The 27,133-nt window shown below is 41.7% G+C and overlaps 2 protein-coding genes and 1 long non-coding RNA gene across 4 annotated transcripts in view; all 3 read right to left on the bottom strand.

Moving 5' to 3' along the window:
* Positions 1 to 513, bottom strand: part of igflr1 (IGF-like family receptor 1) — an 86,806-nt gene extending 86,293 nt beyond the window's left edge. For both annotated transcript variants that reach the window (XM_042107534.1, XM_042107533.1), the window contains exon 1: positions 365 to 513. In XM_042107534.1, coding sequence (XP_041963468.1) covers positions 365 to 464 — 100 coding nt within the window. In that variant the 5' untranslated portion in view covers positions 465 to 513. The remainder of the gene's footprint in view (positions 1 to 364) is intronic.
* A 10,415-nt stretch (positions 514 to 10,928) lies between these two features.
* LOC121720877 lies at positions 10,929 to 14,458 on the bottom strand. Its single transcript, XM_042107350.1, has 3 exons — positions 14,307 to 14,458; positions 12,908 to 13,022; positions 10,929 to 12,700 (listed from the first exon to the last, which is right to left on the bottom strand). The coding sequence occupies exons 1-3, from the start codon at positions 14,456 to 14,458 to the stop codon at positions 10,937 to 10,939; spliced, it is 2,031 nt and encodes a 676-aa protein (XP_041963284.1). The 3' UTR covers positions 10,929 to 10,936.
* Positions 14,459 to 16,074: 1,616 nt separating this feature from the next.
* Positions 16,075 to 26,911, bottom strand: LOC121720993. Its single transcript, XR_006034707.1, has 3 exons — positions 26,764 to 26,911; positions 16,901 to 17,033; positions 16,075 to 16,581 (listed from the first exon to the last, which is right to left on the bottom strand). It is a non-coding gene; the product is annotated as an uncharacterized LOC121720993 (long non-coding RNA).
* Positions 26,912 to 27,133: the final 222 nt, after the last annotated feature.

The raw sequence follows: 27,133 nt of genomic DNA on the forward strand, positions 1-27,133 counted from the left end.
ACGTTTTGAAAACTTAGCTGATAGTAAATTAGCTCAATTTTTCAAATGTTTCTTTCCTCTAGATGACCAGCATTTTCTAAGCAGATCGCATTGCATAAGCCATGAGCCAGTAGCTTATTCCATGATAGCCAGCCTCTGCGATCAGCAGGCTGCCATATGCACACAAGAGCAGCATAGAAGGTTAGACAACGATGGTCGAAATTGTCCTAATGCGCACTACAGATGTAAATAACTACTGCTCATAACTTTTGCCTACATTTATATATGTTACCACATGACAAAGACTTGTCTAGACTTTAATTCTCACTAACAAAAACAAGTATTATACATGTAAAATGTACAGACTTTGTTGACTGAAACCTACCTGCTTCTGGCCAAGGAAATCTGTTTATGCAAGATACACAATTATTCTTGTTAGTATCCCAGTACGTTGTCAGGTTCTTGCAATTCTCAGAGTAAGCCATTGTTGCTATGATGTTTATATGGTCATATATTCTCTGTCATACTTAAACAGAAACCTGTCTAACTTCCTGTTTCAGTATGAGAATGACGTGAAGTGGAATTTTTTCACTCTGAGGGGCTGTATTGTGCTACATCTGAGTGTATAGCTGTGCCATTATTCGTGTGAATTGGAGGCTTTGATGGCACCCTAAGTGTTCCTATCTATTTTATTATTATTATGCTTTATTCTGCCATGGAAATCTATGGCAGGCAGTCTATTGAAACGTCTTGTAAAAAGTTGTGAACTTTGGCACACTGATTGGGGACAGTCCCATGATTCATGTGTTTGTACGATGTACATATTAGGATATCCTCAGATGTCAGAGTCAGATGTCAGACATCAGACAGGGATGCTGGCGAGACACGCCGCTCCGTCTGGCATCATGTTTTTGTTTGTTTTTATCTAATGTTCGTACAACCCCAAAACAGAAAAAAGTTGGGACGTTGTGCAAAATGCAAATAAAAACTAAATATAATATACAAGTCTCGTAAACCCATATTTAGCAGCAAAAAGGACAAACATATCTAATGTTGATTGAAATGAAAATTTGGACTATTTCATGGAAAATATATGTTCATTTTGAATTTGATGCCAGCAACATGTTTCAAAAAAAGTTGGGACGGGAGCATGTTTACCACTGTACTGCTTCACCTCTTCATTTAACAAAATTCTGTAAATGTTTAGGAACTGAGGAGACTATTTGCTAGAGTTTTGAGAATGAAATGTTGTCCCATTACTGCCCAATACATGATTTCAGTTGCTCAACAATATGGGGTATTCTTAGTCATGTTCTTCATTCCATTACGCACCTAATTTGACAAATCTGGACTGCAGACAGGCCATTTAGCACATGGACTCCTTTAGCACATGGATTCCTCTATGGATAAATACTAAAATATGTGCAGAATATATACATTTAAATATGTGCAGAATTCATTTTGCCATTGTTTTCCTGAAATATTTAAGGTCTTCCCTGGAATAGATATTGCCTGGATGGCGGTATATGTTGCTCAAAACCTGTATACATCTTTCAGAATTGATTGTGCTTTGCCAAATGTGCAATATGCCCATGCTGTAGGCATTAATGTTCTTTCACACCGTCATAAATGTTGGGTTTCGAACTGAGCACTAAAACAAGTTGGATAGGTTGGATACACGGATAGGCCCTCTCCTCTTTAGATGAGTCCATGATTTCCAAAAATAATGGCAAATTTTGACTGGTCTACCCACAGGACCTTTTCCTATGTTACCTCCATTTTAAACAAGCTCAGGCCCAGATAAGACGGTGGTATTTTCTATATTGTGTCTCAATACAATTTTGGTTGTTAAAATTTTGGCTGCAGTTTTTGAATTGAGTATCAAACTGTGCACATAGACAATGGTTATCAGAGGTTGTCCTGAGTCCATACAATGACAGGTGTGGAAACAGGTCTGGTGTTGATGCAGTGCCATCTGAGGTCCAGAAGACCACAACCATCCAATGTGTTTTTCAGCTCCTTCCCAGTTCGCAAAGATTTCTCTGGATTCTCTGAATGTTTTAATAATATTATGTCCTGTAGATGATTAACCCCCCAAATACTTCACAATTTCATCTTAAGAAGCATTAAAATGACATTGTTCATTTGTGTACACAGAGGTTTACACAGAGTGATGAATACCCCTACATCTTTACTTCTAAGAGACCCTGCCTCTCTGGGATGCTCTTTTTAATACCCAATCATGTTGCCAGTTACCCTAATTAGTTGTGAAACATTCCTCCTTTTGTTTTCTTTATCATTACACACCTTTTCCAGCATTTTATCCCTGTCCCAACTTTTTTTGAAACATGTATTTTCATATATACATATATTCTAGTTTTATGTAATGTCATGTTCATTTCTTGTATTGATTTGCCTAGTTAAATGTATTCTCTCTTTATTTACGTTATTTTCAATAGTTTTCGTGTTGTTCTTAGTCCCTTTTACTGCTTCCAAGTCGGCTGATGTCGTTAACGTTGGTAATATTTGAAATAATATCTGTTTTTATCAGTTGTAAGGGTATAGTTGTCAACAATTGTCACCATTCAAACCAATCTCATGAGCATAAAGCTTTGCACCCCCCCCCCCCTTCTACCTTTACATAATTATTCATCACCTTTACTAGGAGGCAAGCAAAGTTACACAGACAGGTCCCTGACTCTTTTTGCAAAGTTGCTTTGGCACCAACTGTGTTTCTCCCTTCACTCACTGGGGACCTAGCAGTAAAGATAGGTCCCCTTCTAACTTACGTTTTGTTAATTAATCGAGTTTTAGGTGTTATGTAAGGGATAACGGCCACCAAAGTGTCCCAATACCAAATTAATTAATGAAGCGGTGGCAAAGAACTCCACGACACACAGCGGAGTGGAGTTTCCTCCAGCAAGTCCATTTTCCTCCACCAAGAATCAATCATTTTCAAAATTGTAATAACCTCACGTTTTGTTATTTTGTTTGCATGAGTAAGCAATATGAGTGATTTGCATGAGTAAGCAATATGTACAGGTTGAATTTAAGTTAAAGGCCCTCTAAAGAATTTACCCTAACATTTTACAAATTGTACGTTTACAAAATAATTTTGATGGCACATAAATTATTCTGAGTGGGTCACATTGCTTCTGGTGCTGGTCATATAATTAGAATATCATAAAAAGTTGATTTATTTTAGTAATTTCATTCAAAAAGTGAATATATACATTTATTCCACACAGACTGATATATTTCACGTGTTTATTTCTTTTAAATTTGATGATTATAACTGACAACTAATGAAAAACCTAAATTCAGTATCTCAGACAATTAGAATATTGTGAAAAGGTTCAATATTGAAAACACCTGGTGCCACACTCTAATCAGATAATTAACTCAAAACACCCGCAAAGGCCTTTAAATGTTTTTTTTTTGTTCATTTTGTTTTTTAGTGTTCATTTTATCACCTATTTTTAATTTAGTCTTAGTCTTAGTCTTGTGACGAAATGTCCTTTTTAGTCATTCAAATATCATTTTTGTTAGTCAAGTTTTAGTCGACTAAAAGTCTCGTCATTTTAGTGTAGTTTTAGTCAAAAGAAAACTAAAGGTATCTTAGTCTTAGTCAGTTTTAGTCAACACATTTTAGTCTTTTTTAATAACAAATTATTTCTGATTACCATTTGAGTCAAATAGTGTTTCACACATCTCAATTTTCCAACAACATTGTGTGTCCACAGGGCTACTCGTCTGTTATAATTACTCATTCTGATTTTTTGTCAGTCAGTATGTTTACATGCACAGGTAAGTCAAGCTACAGTTATAGCTTGGCTGGGATTTGACCATAGACAGTAAAAGATTTGACTGGACCACTGTCATATTCGTAGACCAGTGTTTCTCAAAGTGTGGTCCGGGGATCACTGGTGGTCTGCAAGCTATCCCAAGTGGTCCGCGAGCAGACGTGGTAAAATATAATATAGATGAGTTGTTTGCAATATAACTTGTATGTAAATCCAAACAGTTCTGCAATACTGTCTATGTAAGATATGCCAATTTAAATCATACAGTATGACTCCTCTGACACAATAAGCAAAGTGCAAAGTCAATAAGCAAGGTGGTTCAGTGAGTATGCCTATTGTGTAGACTAATTATAGGCTACTGTTGAAGTAGGTCTAATCTTTTTTTTTTTTTTTCAGCTAGGGTTAGTTAAGTGGTCCTGAAACTGAAAAAGTTTGAGAAACACTGTTGTAGGCCAAACTATTAATGTTTTACTCCGCCTCGCTAGATGGCGATATGCGCCCAAACACAACACATTCCCCAAACAGACTCTCCATCTTAGCCATAGCTAACCTGCTAGCGAACTTTCCATATTAGCTTACTTGCTAGCAAACTTTGCATCATCAGTCTAACTAGATGAATAGTTGACATTACATGCTGAACATTTTCATATGGACATTCTGGGGGATGTTAATTTGTATGAGAGAAGCTTCAACTTCTGGGTATGTAGCATTGTGGCATAAAGCTTAGGTAGTTAGCTTGCTAACTCTGGCAGAAATTTCCAGTGTTCTTGTTCCATGTAGTTTCGTGTTGCAGCCACAGGGTTGCAGCAGCAGCACGTAGACTAGCCTACAGGAAAGCTGTTGCGTATGAACTCATTCGGAATATTTTGAAAACATAACAGCTAGATATTCTGTCTTCTCATTTTGTAGACGAACATGAAGGGAGATTTTATCTTAGTTTTTATTTCATGCAAAACATTTTAGTCTCGTCTTTTTTCATCAACAATAATGCATCTTAAGATAGTCCAGTGTTTCAGGACATTACTGCCGTCTCGTCATCGTCTCGTCTTAAAGGGGTGGTTCAGGATTTTGGACATAGGACCTAATTTCCAAGTAAGCAAGTGTGATATTTATCAGTGGAGACCGTTTTCAACACGTTTCATCCAGTCCTTCTAATTGCAGAGTTCGCAGGTGCTAGGCTAGCGCAAGTCAACGGTATGTGCTAGCCTGCCACTTAAAACAGACATGGAGCCATGTCATTCATTGAGTCGTCACTTGAACATAGAAGGTATCTCATGTTATGTTCTTTAACAACCAACCACTTGTTTGTAATGTTTACTCTAATTTATGTTATGTCATGGCCCCTTTGTTATTTTTTCTCAGTCGCTATGGATGATTTCTCGAATCATCATTAACGTTTGCACAACATTTAGATTTAATAAGTTTGCAGTATTGCACCAGTAGAGGGCGCTCACATTACAGAAATCAAGCATGTTCCAGTAGCCTTAAATCCTGCCCTCTTTATTTTGTGCAGAACCAAACACTTCTGAGTATGTAATTTGGCTACAGTTAACTTAAGCACAGATTATTCCTACGCCAGGGTTATTAGTGAAATACAATTTAATTTTCATCATTTTCTAAGGGCATGTTTTGGGATTAGTTGCTCATGTATTTTTGACACAGGGTTTCAAGTACTGTAACATTCAGGTTGAAGAGAGAGAGGAGTCAGACATTGTGGACGTAGACTTTGTACAGACAGAAGGTGATGACTGTCAACCAACCCCTAAACGAAAGCGTAGCCAGGGTGCCACTGGTAGCAGCTTTATGGAGAGGTACTTGGAGAGGAAAGAGACAAGAGAGAAAGAGAGGGAGAAAATACGTGAAGAGGAGAGAGACACAATTTTTTTGTTTTTGGCTAGCTTGGCTCCAGCTCTGAGGATGCTACCTGCAGAGAAACAGTCACTGGTTAAGATGAGGTTCCAACAAATTCTGCACGAGGCAGAATTTGGCCAGATGACCAGTATGCAACCACAGATTTTCAATGCTGGGCAGACACACATTTATGGGGAACATCACACATTTTCACAACCAGCCAACACATACATGAATTTGTGATTAAATAAATGAATGAGTTGAGAGTAACATATTGTCATGTGAAATAATTTTCTGATCTTATTTATATCGTTACTGTTACTGTTAATTGTGACTTGGGTTAGAGCATGGCAACATGACAGGGAGACCAATTGCAGATTGCATACAATAAGCACATTTATTACACAAAGAAATAAATTATTAACAAATCAAATATGAAGTATGCAACGGTGCATGATCACAGCAAGCCACGGCGCACTTTGTAATATTGGCTGCGTGTTTCCCCTGCAGGAGAGGAGAAATAGCGGCATAGTGTGTCCCGATTGTGCATGGCTAGGACAGGTCCACGGTTCCCTCGTAGAGGTGGGATGGGCTGCAAAGCAGGGCCCACAGCTACATCACCTTCCTCATGTTGCTCATCCTCTGCTGCTGCCTGGCCTGCATCTTGCCGTAGGTAGTTGCAGAGGACACATGTGGCCTTGATCACCTGCAGTAACAAAGAATAAGGTGTAATCAGTAAACTTGTCTAATGACTAACAAACATCTATTTTATTTTTAACTGATATACTGTGCAATATTTTACCTGGTCTACTGTATCCGGTGCCACCCGCAATCGCTGTTGGTATATCTCCCATCTCTGTGTTAAAATACCAAAGGCATTTTCCACCATCCGGCGGGCACTGGAGAGGCGGTAGTTAAAGATTCGCTGGTCTTCTGGTAAGCGTCTCCCTGGATATGGCTTCATGATGTATGTCCTCAGAGGGAATGCATCATCTGCCACTATCACATAGGGCAGATCTCCCAATTCTGGGGCACCAGGTAAGGCAGCAGGTGGAGGGACATGCAGTGTGCCTGCCTCAAGGCTTTTGCCTAGATTAGAATGGGCAAAAATTCCTCCATCGCTGTTGCTACCAAATGCTCCCACATCCACAGCAATGAAATTGTAGTTGTCATCAACTAGGGCTAGCAAAACCACTGAAAATGTGCCCTTGTAATTAAAGAATGATGATCCAGATCCAGCAGGCTTCTGGATAATGACGTGTTTCCCATCCAGTGCACCAATGCAGTTGGGGAAGTTACGTTTTTCTTGGAAACCCCTCGCAGCCCTCCTCCACAAAGCCTCGGTGGGTGCAGGCATGTACCGATCCATCATCTGTTTCCAGATTAGGTGGCAGACCTCCTTCACAATTTCTGCCACTGTCGATTTCCCCAACCTGAAGCTTGATGCAATTGTTTGATAGGAATCACCAGTACAGAGGAATCTAAGTAAAGATAAAATACATAAATATACATGTTATAAGTCCCACTTGGCTGTCTTTATTTATTATTGTTTCTGTTTCCATCTATCTACATCTATCTATCTATCTATTTATCTATCTATCTATCTTTCTTTTACCCAGGTTACTTTGATCAAGCTAGGATGATAGCCAACCAACGTTATGTAAACACCATATGAATGTAACCAGACGTTCATAATAGAACAGAGGAACATTTCGCGAAATTGTGATTTAATGGATTTCGTGATTTTAGTAGGCTAGCAGCTAGGCTACTCATGTATCAGTAGGCACAGACAGCAACATGAAACTTGAAACAGTGGCTACAATGTATCGTTTACGTCCGCTCATGAAAAGCGGACCTATTAGAAGTCGTCTAAGATTTTCATTAGGCGTATAGGCCTATTATATGCCTACTAGGGCATATCTTACCTTAGACACACTGCCAGGCGTTGTTCTGGATCGATTGGCTCCCTGTAGTTTGTATGAAGTCTCCTCAGGTGAGGAGCCAGGATACCCAAAATATGTTCAAATTGAACGACACTCATACTAAAATATTGACGGAATCTGTCGTGGTACAGCTTCAGTTCTTGGATGAGGTGGTGGAACTCTCCCTGCTGTTGCCTCAGCTGTAACGTAGGATGCACCCAAAACTGCCTTTTTCTCTTTCTCAAGAGGATGTCGATAACAATTAGCTCTTCGTCGCTGCTAGACGTCTCCATCATTAAATTCAATTCACGGGCTCACGGCGCGAAACAATGCGAAATATTAAAATAATCGCATCGGACTCGGTGTGTACACTTTGAGTGCGAAAATTTCGCACACGAATTCTTCACATTTTCGCACCGTAATTTTGTGTCGTATCTGGTGTGTACGGCCTTTAGTCATGAAAAAAAAGGTCGTTGACGAACATATTTCCTCTTGTCTCGTCTGACGAAATTAACACTATACCCAGTGTTGCCACAGTTACCTTGAAAAAGTAACTTAGTTACTTTACTGATTACTTGATTTTAAAAGTAACTAAGGTAGATTACAAGTTACTTTATCAGTTACATTCAGCAGCTGCCGACAACACCCCTGCCGCCTCAACATGAAAATAACAACCGGTTTTGCGAATGCTCACTTTATTGGAAGTGCATTTTAACAGTAATGTCAACAATATCCCAACCTGAAAAAAAATATTTCAGGGAGGTATTCCTTTAGTCTACTTAGATACTGAAATACAGATGAATAAATAAGGAAGGCCTATAGATAGAAATTATGATAATAAAATATGTAGATTTAGGTATTTTGGGCTTTTCATGTAGCCTTGGCAACTAACCATCTAGTAAAGGCCTGAATAATATGAAAATGAAATGACACTTGTTAAACTCACCTCAACAAGTCTTTTGCAATCATTTAACCCACCATGGGCAATGCTAAAGTCACTGTTACAAACAGTGCAGTGTGCAAGTCATTATTTTTTACTCTTAGGAGACAAGGGTATACTTTTGTGTAATCTGATGTGAAATGGGTCTAAAATGTTCCTTTTTGGGGGGCACTGACTCTGCCATGACGCTTCTGTTCCTATTCACACTGAACTGATTAATTTAGTTCGGGAGAAAAGACATAAAAGCCCACCTACACTGAAAACTGATTGGTTGATTTAGCAAAACAGGCCAGGATGCTCTCTGTCTTGGATGCGCTTCAGGCACACACGCACCACCCCTCTCTTTTTCCCTCTCCGTCGTGTGCGCGCTACACTCAGATGCACACGCAATTTGAAGTCTCGGTTTCACGTGCGCCCCCATGCTTGCTTGCTCTAGATTCTGGGAGATGTTATCTAATTTGCAGGCGTCAGGGAGCTGCTATCAATATGCGGGAGACTCCCAGAACTTCCGGGAGACTTGGGATGTCTAGCTAGACAGCACGTTGTCGCCAGCACAGAGTGTACAATGTACCTTAATGTTGTCATGTTTAGCTGACACAAAATCAAAATAATGACTGTATAGTTAGAAAACGTGTATCTCTCTCCTCACCTCCATTGTTATTTACATTTGTGTCGCTGCGTGGTATTACACATGAGTTGTTGTCATGCTGAAAAACGTGAGCATAGGCTACATCAAAGATTCTAGAGCGCTATGCGCTCTGCTCTATACATGATGGATGTTAATCCCCGAGACAAGAAGAAAGCAAAAAATATATCTTTTTACTAAGGAAAATAACACAAAAAAAATAGTAACACACAGTGACTTGGATAAGTGACTTTAATCTGATTACTGGTTTGGAAATAGTAGATTCAGATTAGATTAGATTCAACTTTATTGTCATTTAGCAGAGTGCAGGTACAGAGCTACGGTGGCCCTGACGGCTCAGCGAAATACAAACGCTACAACACTTGCAAGTAAGTGTCCACAACACTTGCAAATAAGTGTCCACAACACTTGCAAATAAGTGTTCGCAACACATGCAAGTAAGTGTTTGCAACACATGCAAATAAGTGTTCGCAACACTTGCTAATAAGTGTTCACAACACTTGCAAGTTCACTAGTTCGCCCTTCTATATGATTGCTTCAGCTAGACTAGAATGTATGGGAGAAGTGTGTGTTTGGCAAGGTAGCTGTCCGTGGTCCTGGAGTGCCTGGAGCGGACATCGCGATAGAGCGATGACCGCTTGCACCCTCTGTGTAAGGAGGATGAGTAACAGGGCAGTTGGTGAAATGGAGGAGTAGGGGGAGGAGGGGGGATGATTTCGCGAACGTCGGAGCGTGTGACGTATGGAAAAGGAGGTCGGCTTAAATAGGCCTACCCTGCGGCGGCAGTGGGTGAGTTAATTGCTGTCAATCATCCCGAAGGCTCCTCCCAAACTTTGTTTAGAAAAACATCATTTCACTAGTTCGCCCTTCTATATGATTGCTTCAGCTAGACTAGAATGTATGGGAGAAGTGCGTGTTTGGCAAGGTAGCTGTCCGTGGTCCTGGAGTGCCTGGAGTACCAACTACATAAGTGCTTGCTGAGCGAGTCGTAAATCCACTAGATTGGAGCGGATGTAAGACTGGTAGGCATCCGAGGACCAACGGCCCAGTATTTTAATTTGTTGCTCCGATAAGCCGTTGAGCGCAGCTGTTGTGGCAGCTCCTATCCTGAAGGAGTGTGCGGAGTAGCGATCCGCGGGAAAACCAGATTTGACTAGAATGTTTTTTTAAGAGTGTCTGGAATCTGTGGCGAGTGATGGGTAGCCCTTCGTCTGACACGAAGAGCGGGCTAGTAGACGAAGCTTGAGCTGACCGGTATGAGATGTAGTGAGATAGGTATTGGAAAGGCTGAAGATCTGAGGCGGAGTTAAAAATGAATATGGAGTGTCCTTTTCGGAACTGATCGGTTTTACTCTGTTTGATGGTAAATCGAATGGTGTCTTGGTCTAGCTGCTCTAGATCTGCGATGCACGGGTGGACATCGGGAATGAAGAGAGACGAAGGGCATGTAAACTCGCTACATCTCAGCAGCCCAAAAAAGGCCAGTATAAACATAACGGAGATGGTGAAATCGGAATGTGGTGATATGAACCCTTTGCGAAGGGTAGCGAGGCAAGTGGCGAGAATGCTTGAGGTAATGGGAAGGCGGGAGTCTTGGGGGACTGGCTGTTGCCTACGGATACGATGATAAATGATGATATGGTGACTGCATCGAAACTGGGAAATGGTAGTGAGTGTTTTGCATGGAACTGTTTGAAGCACGACCAAGCAGTCCAGTAGGACTGCATGGTCCTGGGTGCGAGGACTTGGAGGGCTAGGTCGGCCGTGATGGGCTGAAGATAGCTGAGGGGGTGGTTTATAGGAAGATGGTCTCCGAAAAGCTGGGGAGTGGAGTAGGGTACGGGTCCGCCTCTGGAGCCAAGCTTCTGAATCTCTGGAAATTAAGACGAGAAAGAGAGTCAGCAATTTCATTGTGGCAACCGGGGACGTGCACGGCTCTTATAATGAACTGGTAGCTGGCTGCTATCCAGATTAGACGCCTAATAAGAGGGGAAAGCGCAGGCGATTTTGAGCTCGAGTTATTTATGACGTGCACTACGGCTTCGTTGTCGCTGTGGATTAGCACGCTCTTGGAGGTCCACTCCTTCCCCCAGAGTAGGGCCGCAATGACTACGGGGTAGAGTTCGAACACGGCTGACGATTTATTTTCCGTTATTAGCTCTCTGAACTCTAGTGGCCAAGGGGATCCAAACCAGCGCCCTTTGAAAAAGCCTCCGAAGCCTATTGAGGGGGCTGCGTCTGTGTACAACTGGAGGTCTTCTGGAGATGATTGGCAGTCGTCGTAGAACATGCACAGACCATTCCATTCGTCTAAACACATCCTCCAGAGTTTGAGATCGGCCAGGCACTGGGCATCTAGAGATACTACGTCTTCGAGAGATGGGGTTGCTGAGGCGCAGTTTAGGAGATGCGAGATGAAAGGGCGGCCCTGGGGAATGATTCGCATGGCGAAATTGAGGTGGCCTAGAAGGGAGAGAACTTCTTGTTTGGTGTGAGATGGTGAGGTTATAAACTCGTTCAACAGTAAAGAGATTCTGTCTTTTTTCTCTTTAGGGAGAGATGAAGAGAATTCTTCGGTATCTAAAATGATGTCGAGGAATTTGAGTCTGGATAAGGGACCGCACGTCTTCTCTTCTGAGAGTGGGACTCCCAGTTTGTTGAATATGTCAATTAGCGTAGAAATGCCTAGGGCCGGTGGGTAGGAATGGGGGATAACTACTAGAAAGTCATCCAGAAGATGAACGAGAAATGGGAGCTTATAATTATTTAGGAGAATCCAGCACAGGGCTTCTGATAGCGTATCAAAAATTTTGGGACTGCTGCGGCAGCCGAAGGTGAGGCGAACTGCAAAATAGTATCTCCTATGCCATTTGACTCCGAAGAGGTGCCAGAATTCGAGATCAATGGGCATGACTTTGAAGGCTGAGGTGATGTCCGCTTTAGCTAGCCAGCAATGTCTACCTGCCTTTTTGATCAGAGCGATAGCGTCGTCAACGGAGTGGTAGTGCAGCGAGAACTCTTCTAGTGGAATCAAACTGTTAATGCTGGGAATGGTACTATTGTGCGGAGCTGAGAGGTCGATGATAAGTCTCTTTTTCCCTGAGTATTTGCGCGTAGCTACGCCTATGGGGTTGATCCTGTAGACTGGGAATGGAGGCTTGGTGAACGGACCGATCATAAAACCAGATTCAACCTCTTTGCTTAGGAGTGAGGTGACTACCTCCGGATCTTTGACGGCAGATTGTAGGTTTTTACAAACGAAAGACTCTGTAGGTCTTGCTAAAACACCTGGATGGAACCCATGCGTCAACCCCAAAGTCAAATAGTCGCAAAATTCCCTATTTGGATTGGACTGAAGTTCTGAATGGAGAGCAGAAACAATGATTGGAGTAGAGAGGTACTTTTTAAACTTTTTATTTATGTTCTTGAGTGCGGAACAGACTGACTTGGCATGGGCGCCTGCGCAGTAGCTGCAAACGTGGCGGTAACGGCAGGAGGATTGGCGACACTGAGCGAAGTTAAATTTTCCAGGAACGCTCGTCCTCTTCCCTGGCTTCTCCTGCCGTAGCATCGGGGATGCGGGGAACATAGGATGAGGATTTAGGGGCTGTGGAGCTGGTGCTGGGGAGTTGATGGTCGGGGTTGACTAGTGGACTTGTGGCTTAAGTCCTAGAAAAAAGACTAATGGCTTAAGTCCTAGAAAAACGCGGTTATGGAGCTCCATATCGAGCGCGCCCCAGTAGGGGTTTTGGTTCCAGAGGCCGACTCTGGCAGCGCATTTAGCTGAAAACAGCCGGTGATACGTGTAGAAACGGGCTCCCCCGTAGGATACGGCTAGACCGGCGATGATGGCCAGGTAGTCGTTCAGCTCTTTGCGTCGGCTGGGGAACGCGAAACAGATGACTTCCGTATAGTTAGTAAAAGCTACGGTGAACTCGGGAAATGACAGGGTTTTTGATGCTGGGCCAGAATTTTTTAGAGAAAAAACCAGTTCGCCGCAAACTAGATTCCGGTTATGAGAGGGAATAGGAAGGGAGGGAAGAATGGTAGAAAGGTCTACGTCTGCACCTGACAAGATGAGGTTCCTGGTGGACGCTGTGACGGGTGGTGGTTCGAATGCTGCAGCGTGAGGAGGCGGTGGCAGGGCCTGTGCTGTGGCTAAAGAATAGTTTTGCAGCCGGAACGGGACGTCGTTTTCCGAGGCACTCGCTGAGTGCTGATGATGACCCGCTGCGGTGGGCTGGTCTAGCGCGGAGCCGGGGAAGAAATGGGAAGGGAGAAAAGGGGGGAGGGAGGGAGCGGTCGCTGACGCGACCGGAAGTGGAGCAACCTGGGACAGGGTCGCGGGAAGTGGGACGGGGAAGGAGAGAGGGTTAGGGGGGAATAGCGAGACCAGGTGCTCGCTAACTCGTAAGAGAGATGGGGAGCTAGCGAGGTGAATCTTCTAACTGACGCTCGGTGAGTTGAGGCGTGCAGTACAGACGTGGCTCCCGGAATGGAAAGGGGAGGGGGAAAAGGGGGGAGGGAGGGGGAAAAGGGGGGAGGGAGGGAGCAGTCGTCGGAATGACTGGAGGTGGGGCAGCCCTGGACCGAGTCCTGGCTAGGGGAGGTGGATGGGGGAGGGAAAGAAGGGGTGGGGGGAGTAGCGACACTGTCGCTACCGGGGCCGTCTGGAGAAGTGGTGTTGGACCCGGAAATACGGCGGAGATGCGGCGGGAAGAAAGTCGGCGGGAATGGGCCTGAGCCGCTGACGTGGCAGTGGCTGTGGCTGAAGCAGCGGAATGATACGCTCTGAAGCGTGTGGTGCCGGAAGGTTCTGTCGGCGTGCCCAGTTCGCGAGGTGGCTGGTGGTGTGTGCTTTGTCCAGCTGAATGGCCGGCGGAAGGAACCGCGCCGGGATGCCAGAAAGAGCAGCCTGCTTCCTGGTCCGGGGAGGAAAACAAAGTGAGGGAGCGGGAGGGCGAAAAGACCGGGCTATCCGACTGCGTTAGAAGGCGGAGGAGATGGAACTTCCTATCCGACCTACGGAACGCGATGCCGCGGGAATGGAGAGTGCTGCGGATGCGAGCCACTGTCCAGTGGGTAGGGTCATCGCCTTGCTGGCGCTGGGTCCTGGTGCTGCCGCGAGTTGAGGCTGCTGAGCGGGAAATACTGCCGCTCAGCACCTTCTGCGACCCTGTGTCCTGGGTTCCCTACGCTGGCGGCGAGGGGAACGAAAAGGATTATTTTCGCCCGGCGGAGGGCCCTGGGTGTCGGGTGTTGGCGGGACGAAGTTGTCCTCCAGATCGCTGGAAGAGGCGTGGATTTCCAGTTCCATGTCTTGTCTTTAGCAAACGATACGCGGACTGGTTGATTTTGCGAACGTCGGAGCGTGTGACGTATGGAAAAGGAGGTCGGCTTAAATAGGCCTACCCTGCGGCGGCAGTGGGTGAGTTAATTGCTGTCAATCATCCCGAAGGCTCCTCCCGAACTTTGTTTAGAAAAACATCATTAAGTGTTCACAACGGATATGAACCCACAACGGAAGTGAGCAGTTGTAGCTTGGAGGAGTTACTGAATGGACGTCTCTTGAGAGACGTGTACAATACAGATGTAAGTTTGTAATGTTTTGATAATAAACGAGTTAAATATTAACCTTAGTCATTCTTTGATAGTATGTCTGTAATTGGTGGGTAAAGTAAAGTTGACTTACTCGATAAAGTCGGACTTCACCGTAGGCTAGTAGGTGAAGTCCGAGGCATTAACTAAACAAATGTTAGGGGAGAGCCGGGACAGTTGAAACACTTTTTAATTAAACGTAATTTACAAAGTGATCGTACCACACTGAAAGCTAATATTTGGTCACTAGTAACCTACATCTGTCCTCTGTCAAATACAGATGCATTTTCAGCTTTGAACAAAACTGTTCAGGAATTATTACAACAAAAGTGGGACGTGCATAATGTTTCATTCGTCCCTCCTGGTCAGGACAGTTGAAACAACATAAGGGGACGAATGAAACATACAGTTTAAGCCATATAAACGTCCAACAACTTCGACATTTTACTACATATCATGAATGGTACTCCCAAAAGGTTTTATTTTAGATAGATTGTTGCAGAGCTATACGTCTTTGTGCATGTCTGTTAACAACTCATTGCCATCATCATGAAGCGTGTATGAAGCGGTTTTTGAAATATCATGCCCTGTGGATGATTCTGCCATGTTTATAGCTAGAACGGTAAGCTTTCCCATTTATATCATGTTTATATTGTTGAAAATGTTGTTTCACTAGGTTTTTACGTGGGTTAGGCCAATGCACATCCAAATAAGTAGGCTTAACGACCCACCGGCCGTCAGTCTCCATAGGATAACATGGGAAAACTCAACCCCCTACCTGGTGGGCCCAAATGTATTTTCATCTTCCTAAAACTGTTTTTCTATGTCTTACCTCCATAAATGATTGTTTAAACACAGCTATTTGTGCATTTAATTAAAATACATGGAGTTACAGCCTGGTCGGGACGATTGAAACACGTGTTTCAATCGTCCCGACACAGACATATGTCACTATAGCTTGTTTTGCTTTCCATGTAAACAAGCATGCGATATGGATTGTTTCATTCGTCCCGTGTTTCAATCATCCCGGCTCTCCCCTAATGTTGTCAATTTTATCCACACGATGTTGCTACTATGCGACTACAGCTCAATGCCCTCAGGGCAGGCTAGTAATGAGCGAATTTGCAAATCTTAAATCATAGAACTGCCGTTGGAAATGTACATTAAAAAATGGAGATGACAGGCTAACTTGAGCAAAAACCATTGTCTCAGCTCAGGAGCTCATCTACAATAAAACACAGATCTCACAAAAACCTATAACGTTATAGGGACAGACAGAACTCTTACTGAAACTTCTGAAGTTCATAACACTTTATTGTACACAAACAACAAACTGCACTTCAAGAACTGTAAACAAGTCAAAATACAACGACTTTCAACTGCAGACAGGGTGGTGTGTGTGTCAAGATGCCTACTATGGTCTACTACCACTAGTATGGTTTCTCTATCACTCTGGTATGGTTATGTTGTCAAGAGGATGTCAAAAGAGAGGATGTTATGAATCAGATGAGGGAACTATGGTCTACTTCTCATACCGGAGATTACAGTATCCACTCAGACAGAGGACAAAAGTGTGTAGAACAAAACATTTGAATTTCCGATTTTGTCGTCCCTGCAGGTGGGATAATTCCAAATCCCCATATTTTTTTCAGAAGTCTATTGAGTGACCAGAGGTAAACCTCTAAAGGTGATTGTGCACTCCTTTATGTGTGATGCTTCAGCTCTGCACCAATCAAGGTTCTTGCTGTGAAGAGATGTCAGCTCTCCCAAGACGCACTCAACACCTCACAGTGGCACAGGTCTGCCAAGATCGGCACACTTGACTTCCAGCTCGAGTCCTTTCTGTATGGAGCATAAATAAAAATAATGGAAAGTAAATATACATTTGGCTATCCTAACCACTAAAAAAAACCCACACAATTAAGAACACTATGAGACATGGTATACCCCACCAGCAATTAATATACAAGTGTGATACGTTCAAAAAATTAGATCTACTTCATAGGTGTTCAAATAACAATGTTAATAGTCATTCTAAATTACGTAGGACAATGGGAAATCCAACCAAGCAGTGGAATAAGAAGTTATAATCCAAAACGTGTTTAAGCTGCTGAAAGTGAACAAGGTATATGAAAGATGAGCATGAAAGCACAATTCTTACAACAGGGTTGCGCTTTTCAGTGGCAGCAACAGCTTCAAGTATCCTCTTCCCAGGTTGACCTCCAGTTGATCCTTGTTCCTCCTGAAGGTCAGGAGCACTTCACAGAGTAGTGTGGTGTGCATCACAAATACTCCTAAAAGGAATCATAAAAGATAATCATTTTAAGGATACAATTTCAAAAGCAGTGTTATGCATTAACCAATTTCATTTCCTATTAACTGAATTCAACTTAACACATTCCTAACATAATAACTTGATCTAGCTCAGATAGTTCAGACTCAATTTAGGTCCAGCTTGGTAACACATGATTATTGTTTTAGATGTGACTGAAATAGGTAACACAATATCCACATCAACTGGAGACGGTAGTGATGGAAAGCTGATTATGAAAGGAATTGTTAAAAGTTTATTTTAGGGCTGAATTAATTACTTTAGTAACTCAAAATAATTAAATTACAAAAATTGATTGAGGAAAATTATCTGCCTCGAAGCTTCGCTTAATTTCCATCACTTGCAATATGGCCTGCTCAGCTCAGGGGTTATTGTTTCACACGGACTGTTATTACCGACACGCACACCACTTTCCGAATTAAGTTGGCGTGATGACACAACAAAGAAACCATCCGTAAAAGGCAGAAGATGTCCAAAGTTTTGGGATCATTTCAAATTTAGAAAAGACAAGGACGTCAAAACTGCACTGCACTGCATAGTAGCCTGCTGTACTTTACTGCAGAAATTCTGTATTTTAAACATGAAAATACTTAAGTACTGCACTGTATTGTAGAATAACTGCACTGTGAAAACTGCAGTTATTTTTTGTAAATGAGGTTATTTGGTAGGAAAGGTAGATGCTGCAGATGCACAAATCTACATAAAATAAATACATTTACTTTGAAGTGACTAGGGCTAGTTTACAGCTTGACATTTATTGTGCATATTAATCAATTTGCACTTAAAGCAAAATATATTTTAACAAATAAATACATAAATATTTTGTTATTTGATGAAATAATCACTAGCATACTCGATTCCAAAAAGACTCATAGCTGCAGCCCTAGTTTATTTGAAGAGAGAAACCAGAAGCACTCACTGTCTTTCTTCATTTAAAAAATATGAACTGAATGAGTCTCAATTGAAAAGAACCATGAAGGTTAATTTATGCATTTTCTAATCACATCACGACCTGAAGAGTGATTTCAAATGACATTCCCCGAACACAGGAGATGGACAAAGGAGATGCATGAAAGAGGCAAGTCATTTTCCTCACCTCTGGAATAAGAAAGATATTTACTGAACAAAGGTTGTAATGCATTTGATGGTATTGCCTTCCATTGCTTAGGTGCTAGGTCAACTTAACCCACTTAGTTAATTCAATTCAATTCAGTTTTATTTATAAAGCGCCTTTCGTGCAAACAGCAATACAAGGTGCTTAACAACAGCACTTAGAAATAAGGTAAAACAAAAAGAATGATAAGAGCAATAAAATAAGTGTAAAAATAAGAATAAAAATCAAGGTACAAAAGTCATAAAATATGAAGAGATGTGTAACGTGCATATGCATACAGAACAGACACACCAAGACCTAAAATTCCAGAACGGACAGGGATTTAAGAGAAAGCAAGGCTAAAAAGGTATGTCTTAAGATGTTTCTTAAAAAGTTCAACTGATTGGACCATCCTTAGCGCAAGTGGCAGGCTGTTCCACAGGGCAGGACCATGGTGAGCGAAGGCTGCCTCCCCATGTGTCTTGGTCCTCACCCTGGGAGTAACTAGGAGGCCGGAGTCTGAGGATCTGAGTGGCCGTGACGGAAGGTACGGTGAGAGCAAGTCAGACAGATACACAGACACAGGCGCAAGTTCATTTAGGGCTTTAAAAACCAAGAGTAAGACCTTAAAATCAATTCTAAAACTGACAGGGAGCCAGTGAAGGGATTTTAGGATAGGGGTAATGTGAGCTCTCTTTTTGGTCTTGGTCAGCACACATGCTGCTGCATTCTGAATTAACTGCAGCTTGTTAATATTTTTTTTTGATAGGCCAGTGAAGAGGCCGTTACAGTAATCAAGCCTGCTAGTAATAAAAGCATGTACCAGCTTTTCTGTGTCAGCCTGGGTGAGCAGAGGCCGCATTTTAGAAATATTTCTTAGATGGTAAAAAGCACAACTGGTGACATGATTTATATGTGACTCAAAGTTCAGGTCAAGGAGCACACCAAGGTTTTTGGCCAGGGGTTTGATGTTCTGTGCCAGGATGCTTACATTTTTACTTATAAGTTCCCTCTGAGGCTTAGGGCCAATGACTAAAACTTCTGTCTTGTCTTTGTTCAGTTGTAGGAAGTTATTAGACATCCAGGTATTCATTCGTTCAATGCACTGAATGAGATTGGCAATAGGGCTGGTGTCGTTGGGGGAGACAGAAAAATAAAGCTGGGTGTCGTCAGCATAGCTATGGAAGTCAATCCCATGTCTCCTGATAATGTTTCCCAGTGGGAGAATGTACAGACTAAATAGAACTGGCCCGAGAATGGACCCTTGAGGGACACCGCATGTGATGGGAGTGGTGGCAGAGGAGTGGTCACTAAGGGAGACAAAGAAATCTCTGCCGGAAAGATATGTCCTGAACCAATTAAGGACAGACCCAGATAGGCCAACATGATGCTGTAGCCTGCTGAGAAGCAAGGCATGGTCTACCGTATTAAAGGCAGCGCTCAGATCAAGCAGTACAAGAATGGAGGGAAGGTTGTTGTCCATGTTTAATCTAATATCATTGACTACTTTAAGTAGGGCTGTCTCTGTGCTATGGTGGCGGCGGAAACCAGACTGTAGCTTCTCAAAAATGCTGTTCAAGTTTAAGTAGTCATATAGCTGTTTGTAGTCAACTTTCTCAAGGATTTTACCAAGAAAAGGGAGGTTTGGTGGGTATGGGATCAAGCAGGCATGTAGAAGGTTTCAATTGCATAACAATTTTCCTGAACATGTCTTTGTCAATCATGACAAACTCAGACATAGTGGCTCTGGGCCCAGGGACAGTGACCAGAGACTGGAGCTCAACGTCATTCAGTGTGGTATGGTTAAGATTCAGCTTAATATTCAGGATCTTATCCCTGAAGAAAGCAGCGAGCTCCTCACATTTTAAGGAGGTGATAGTATGAGGTTTGGGAGCTGGATTTATGAGACTGTCAATAGTGGAAAAGAGTACCCTGGGGTTATTTTGATTTTTAATGATGAGATCTGAGAAGTAAGCTTGCCTTCCATGTCTGGATTCCCTGTTAAACTTAGTGAGAAGTTCTTTAAGAATGTTGTGATGGATGTGCAGCTTAGTTTTACGCCATGCCCGCTCAGCTTGCCTACAGGCTCTCTTTAGTTTTAGGATTTCCCCTGTTCTTCAGGGAGGCTTCTGCTTGGTTTTGACTTTTCTTGGTTTGGCAGGTGCTACAGTGTCAATGGCATGCCTCAGATTATTATTAAGATGTATCACAAGATCATCACAAGTAAAAGGGGGGACCAGTGGAGGTAAGTTATTTAGATGAAATTTAAAAGCTTGAGCAGCATCTGAGGTGAGGTGTCGTTTCATTACTACATGCTCAGTCATTTTGTTGGGCTGACTTAGCATCACAGAAAAAAATACACAGAAATGATCCGAGACAGCAAAATCCAGTACTGAAGAGACCTCAATACTGAGCCCACGAGAGATGATTATGTCCAGTGTGTGGCCATGCTTATAAGTAGGCTCATGAACTTGTTCAGTGAAGTCCATGGATTTTAATAAATTTAGAAATTCAGTGGCTGCAGGGTTTGCCGGATTATCCACATGTAGATTGAAGTCACCTACAATCAAAATATTGTCAAAGTTTAAACTGACAATGGAAAGTAAGTCACTGAACTCCTCTAGAAAAATAGCATTTGGTTTGGGGGCTCTATAGACAGTAATAGCAAGAACAGGAGGAATAGAGGATAGGAGTATGGAATGTTGTTCAAAAGATGAGAAATCACCAAGAGAGTTACTTTTGCATTCTAGGTGGTTAGCCCATATTGATGCAGTTCCACCACCTTTCTCAGTCCTTAAAGAAAGTTAGCAGAGGTGTAGCCCGTTACAATTCAACAAAATGATGGGGGGATACATTGAAGAGTTCAGTGCCATGTGAGCACTTCACTTATCAGATTATTTAACAGAATACTGCACATCTAAAAGTCGCGTGCTTGCCAACCAGCCGCAACTATAATAGCCCCAGCTACCAATAATCTGCGCAGACGTTGGTGGTGATAACAAGAGACAGACAAGAGACAGCATTTTTAGCGATACATAGCGATATTTAGATTGATTTGTTTTTATATTAATATTAACTTTAGCTTAGAATAGGAGATAGGTAGAATAGATTTTGTATATATATATATATATATATATATATATATATATATATATATATATATATATTTGTTTGTTTATATTAATCACATTGTAATCTTTGTTGTATATAGATAGATAGAGTTTTAGATTAATTTAGATATAGCGTATAGTATTAGATAGCGTTATATATAAAAAGTCACTTTAGTGTGCTAACCATAGACTGTATATATAGAGTTCTATATATACAGTCTATGGTGCTAACGTTATTAGCCAACGGCAACAGTAACGTTAACCTTTAGAACGTTTGCTGCGCGAGCACCTTTGATCGCCATTGATAATGTCAACAACTTCACCTGTCGTTAACGTTATCCAATAACATGACATGTAGATAATGTCATGAATAACTCAAATGTTGTGCATTTACGATGAATATGGGCTATTTTTGTACCAACGGCATCAGCTATGGCAAACGTTAACTTTGGCTTGATTAACGTTAGACTTGATATCTAACGTTAAGTTGTTTAAAGTTACAGTCCTCACTAGCAATGCAACATAACACATGACATGTAAATAAATGTCATGAATATATAAGTTAAGTTAACTATTGTAGACCTAACGTTAAGTTACATTTCCTACTGGTATTTTGTTTATCAAGTTAATAGGATGGGATATAGAATGCTATGATTGGCTATTAGGCTACATTAACGTTAGCTGACGAACTTTAATCAAAACATGCTATAGTTGGCCTACATGTACTACCTTATCATTAAAGAATAAGGGCTCTATCGTGCGTCCCAGCGCAATTTACTTTGTATACTCGCGCTTTTGTCTTTCCTATTTTGCAGTCAGCGCATATTGGAATTTTCCCTCCACAGGTACGCCTGTAAACAGGGCCGGCCCGAGGCATAAGCGAGCTAAGCGGCTGTTCTTTCTCTTTTTTTACATAATAAATAACATAAACAAGTGGCATCAATGAATGAATAAACGAAACAATTAATAATTCAAAACAAGAAAATTCTGATTTCATGATCAATATGCCTGCCTACCTCTACTGTGTCTGGCAGCCTTTGAGTCACGCGCATAAACTAGACACCTCGGGTGCATAGACAATTCGTGCAGACACTGCATCAAGTTCAAAAATCGGAAGAGATGGTAATGTTAAGAAAAGTCACAAAAAAGGACGTATCCCTCTGGTGCCGAAAACAGAAAGAAGAAAATGACCGAGGAGGAGAAAAACGAGCAAGATACAGGCAAAGATCCTTGATTACTAGCTCCGCTTTAACCCTCTCTGATACAGGTATGTTTGCATGATTAGAAGCTATTTACAGTATGTTTTGTGCTTGAGGTAGCTAGCTAGCTGTCATGATCTAATATAAGCCATCACCAGAGCTAAATCCCTGCCATCAACAGAGAAATGTCTCCCATTAATATATATTTATCTAGGTGTATTTCAGATGTCAAGGATATTGGGATTGTTTTGGATGTTCAATCAAGCATGTACCCTAGCCATAGGTGGGCTTATGTTGTAAATTAAAGTTAGCTAGCTGACTGAAGTGGACATTAGTACTACAGTAGCTACATGAAAACGGAGCTGAAGGCAAATTTACCACAGAGGGATTGTTTCTGATTAGGCACCTGAAAGTGTTGATAGTTTATTACTGTTCTATAATATGTGACATAGTGGTAAGTCTGATAGCAACAGCAGGCTAAGGGACCGTTCGTTATTTATAAACGGGGCCACCGGAGGAAAATAGGGGAGGGTCATGTCTTTTTATTCTTTGTTGAGGGGAGGGTCACCTAACTTTTTTTTTGTCTAGGAGGGGGGGTCACCCACCTTTGTATTAATGAAAACAGCAAAAAATCAAAGTGGCTTTTTTGATTGTTGATTTCTGTCGCCATATAACGTTCTCTTTCGTTCCAGCTATGAATCGAATGAATCGTGCTTTCACGACAACCACGTCGTTAACTTAAATAGGCCTACTGTAGGTTAACATCACTCTGAGTTCGCATTCAAGCAAGCAAAACGATGATTTGAATACATCTGTTTCTCTGGAAGGGCAAGGGGTAACAACAGGACAACACAGAGACAGGCCAGAATGCAGGACTAATGTTATGAGAGTATTACAGTAGGCCTAATATGGGATATTCTACGGGAAAATATTAAACGTCAAGACAGCGGGGAAAAGTTAAAATGATAGTGAAATAGGCAAAATGAAATTGTGCAAACGGCCTTTTCAAGTCATTTGAGAAGTAAGGAGTGTAGCATGCTCCCAAATTGACGCTCGTCTGAGAGTTTTGGATAATGTTCAGCTTCGGCGGCTTTACAATGACTGAGGAAGCCTAGAGACGAGTCCATAGCAACAAGTTCATGTGTTGAATTTGTTATTACCCAGTGTGCTTTGTTAAATGGTCTCAATGTTTTATTGTTTTATTTCATGTGAATACTTACTAGAGGAGTAACTTATTTCAAGTAGCCTAGGCTAATGCAGTTGCAGGAAGTGTGCATTTAGTTCCCATGCTTATTGTGTTTCCACAACAATGTTAGTGAATAAATCTACTGAAATGGCCACCATCTTGGTGAAGTGTGATGTGATGTGATCAGAAAGCAGGGTGAGTTTAGAACGATAGCATACGTCGATGTGTTATAGCGCTTTATAACGTGATCGGAAGGTATCGACAATTGGCTGGGGAGGGTCATGTCTTTTTGAAAACACTGCTGGAGGGTTGTTGAAAATTTTTTGCAGGCATTGGAGGGTCATGCAATTTTTGATTGAAGCACTCAAAATCCCTCCGGTGACCCCGATTATAAATAACGAACGGTCCCTAAGCCCAGGCTCCCAGTCCCAACCCACTGACTAGCGCGACTCTGGGCATCGGTAACGTTCCAGCTTCATAGGCAAAGATGGAACAGTACGTGCGCTCTGCTCTAAGATCTTTGGTGAGAGATGGTAGTGTTTGAGAAAATATACCATGTTGGGTGGGGAGACTTCTGTGATGGAAATAAACTTACATTTGATTAAGATAGTGGCAAGTGATGTAGCGGTGCTACCCTAATATTTAGGCTGCAGAAGATCACCATGTTAAGCGTTACTTTTGATTATGCCTCATTTGCCAATAGAATATGAATTGTTACATGTGGAATTGCTTGTTGATGAGTGTAAGTAATGATAGCAAAATAAACTCATTCTGCTCGATCAAATATGCACTTATGCAATATTTTTTTTTTTTTTCAGACACTGTTGAAGTACTTTGGAGCACATCTCTACCACTACTTAACTCTACCTCATCAAGTGTCTGCCTCCATGGCTGATGACACAGAAGGTGAGGTTTTCTTGATGGCAAATGGTTACATAGCCTGTTAATATGACATGACACATTTAACATAGTTTTTGTTTTATTTATTTATGTATTTATTTAATCATTGCAGGTTCGTCCACTGCAGAGCTGCAGATACCTGAAAGCCAGGAACGAAGTAGGAATAAGTATCTATTCTTTGGGACATTTTATTTTTGTTATTATTATTAATGTTTGTCTATTTTGGTTTTATTTTGTAGTTGAAGAATGATCATTTAATGCACATTTGCGGATTTGTTCTGCAAATCTGTTGAAAAACAAGTCATTAAACGGATGTACTTGTTTACAACAAATACAAATGCTGTTGTATTTTGTTATTTGTCAATTCAACTTCAGTAAATCACCCTTAGTACTTCACTATGAATATGAATGTTTCAAATAAATCTGTGATTTTAGTACCCTCTAAGATTAAAAGGTGACAGGGTTGGTGTAAATAACAACTAATACATTGGTTTACCAAGCACATGGGGCCAGAAATGTAGAGCGGAGCCCCAAAACATTTTTGGCATGTCAGCAAGGATGGATTACTGAATGAGCCTACCGAGTCCTTATGCATCTGTGTCCAGGGGGACAGCAGTTCATAATCAGTCACTGTATTAATACATAACCTCACTGTATTAATTTATAATATGACATTATAGTGTGAAGTTGTCAATTATCGCCAAGCACAGGTGACTCTGCGTTGTGGGAGGGGGCCCCCAAATCAAATTCTGCTTAGGGCCCCCAAAAGGCTCGGGCCGGCACTGCCTGTAAATTAGGGAATTCGATTGTGCCCACCGGGGCGGTTCAGCGAAAAGACAGGGCGTGTTCCGGCGCAAACGTTCACTGTTGATATTTTGCAGTTTCAGAAAACAATTCCGCCACAGACCACGAACTCCCTGGTCTAAAGTCTGTGGCGCAAATGCAGATGCTATTTTAAGGGCGCATGCATGACCACAGGCCTGCATGAATGAATGCGTTGCACACAAATCTACAGACACCCCCGTGCACAGACGGAAACATTCAAAGCCTTGATAATATTTGTCCATTTCCCGGTTTTGTTCGTGCATTGGTGAACTAAAAATTCAGTAGCCTATATAGTACAACATCTACATGCAATATCTTTACAACAACAACGCCTAATTATAACCTATTAATTTGGACAACTTTATACAGCCCTATAAAGGCTAAAGTTTCCAATTTACCGTTGTGTATGGCTTTAAACATCGCGTGCGCTTTAACATCAGCCTAAGCATTATTCCAGCTGCGCTAAGGTTTTAAGCACCACAATTTTGCCTACTTTGTTGCAGCCCATCTGAAATAACTCCAAGCTTTGTTATGTTCCCTCCATCCTTTCGTTATTTTCAAAAAATGTTTTATATCCATGATGGCCTTAAAGTCTTGAGTTAGTGAATTAGCTTAAATCAGCTTTTATGTGCTGTTAACCAGCAAACAGTACAAGAAAGCAGCAAGTATGGCTACAATTTCTGTAGTTGCTGCACCCATTCATTGTTATTCTCTCTCCTGCTCAAACGAATGTTGTGCGTGTATTAAGTTGATGATAAAGTGTTTACAAACTCTACTTAACAGAAAATATTGTAAATAGCCTACTGTCATGCAGTTAATGGGATATACTGTACTGTGCAGAGTTGAAAGTTAGGTCAACTTGGAAACTTTCTCATAGGCCACCTGTGCTGCGCAACGCACACTTCGCTACATTCATCTATACAACGTAGTTCCCATTTCGGTAAACCATACATAATTTCAAAGAAAAATATTACCACTCGAGGGAAATCAGTGTGGTGTCTATTAAGATGTGAAAAAATAGGCATAAATCTAGCGTACACATTTTCACGAATCACGGATGTGTTGATGACATAAATTAGGAAATATTAGATGACTTAAGGAGACGTGATGTTGAATTGCATGCCGATGCCATTTAACCCAAATGCCCCAGCGGCAGCACGGGAGCGAAGAGATTAACTGACCGAAGATATGCATTGTCTATAGAGAGGTAATGTTAGATTACATTGTACATAGCAAAAATATCACCATGCATTCATAATCTCGTGATTCAGTGAGAGTGATCCCAAAACAATACAATAAAATAGATAGATTTACTCCTGAATAAAAATTATGGATCATGGATCAGTTCTTATTTGGTTATTAATTTCAGAATCACTTACATGAAAGGAAGTCTTCCGATGCACATATATAGAGGGTGAGTCTTTGATATCCCTTCCCCACTGCATCTTTATAAAGTTGCAGTAAGAAAGGCATATCTGTCCCGGGAATGTTGACGACTGGTGTCGTGTCAGGGTAGAGCAGGACATACGAATCACCCTGTATGTTTGTAATGAAAGTTTTCATTTTCATTTGGGCTGCTCTGATCTCTGGCGACACTTGCCGGGGGGAGGACCCATCCTTGAGGCGCATATAGGCCTACTGAAATCTACAGAGAAATGCAGAAGTAGGTTTGGTTAAATGAATGTGATGCACTACAAAAACTACTACATTGAACTACCAGCAGAATTATTAGCCTGCATCAACAGACGA

Source organism: Alosa sapidissima, chromosome 10 (assembly GCF_018492685.1).
Source record: "Alosa sapidissima isolate fAloSap1 chromosome 10, fAloSap1.pri, whole genome shotgun sequence".
Taxonomy (NCBI): Eukaryota; Metazoa; Chordata; class Actinopteri; order Clupeiformes; family Clupeidae; genus Alosa; species Alosa sapidissima.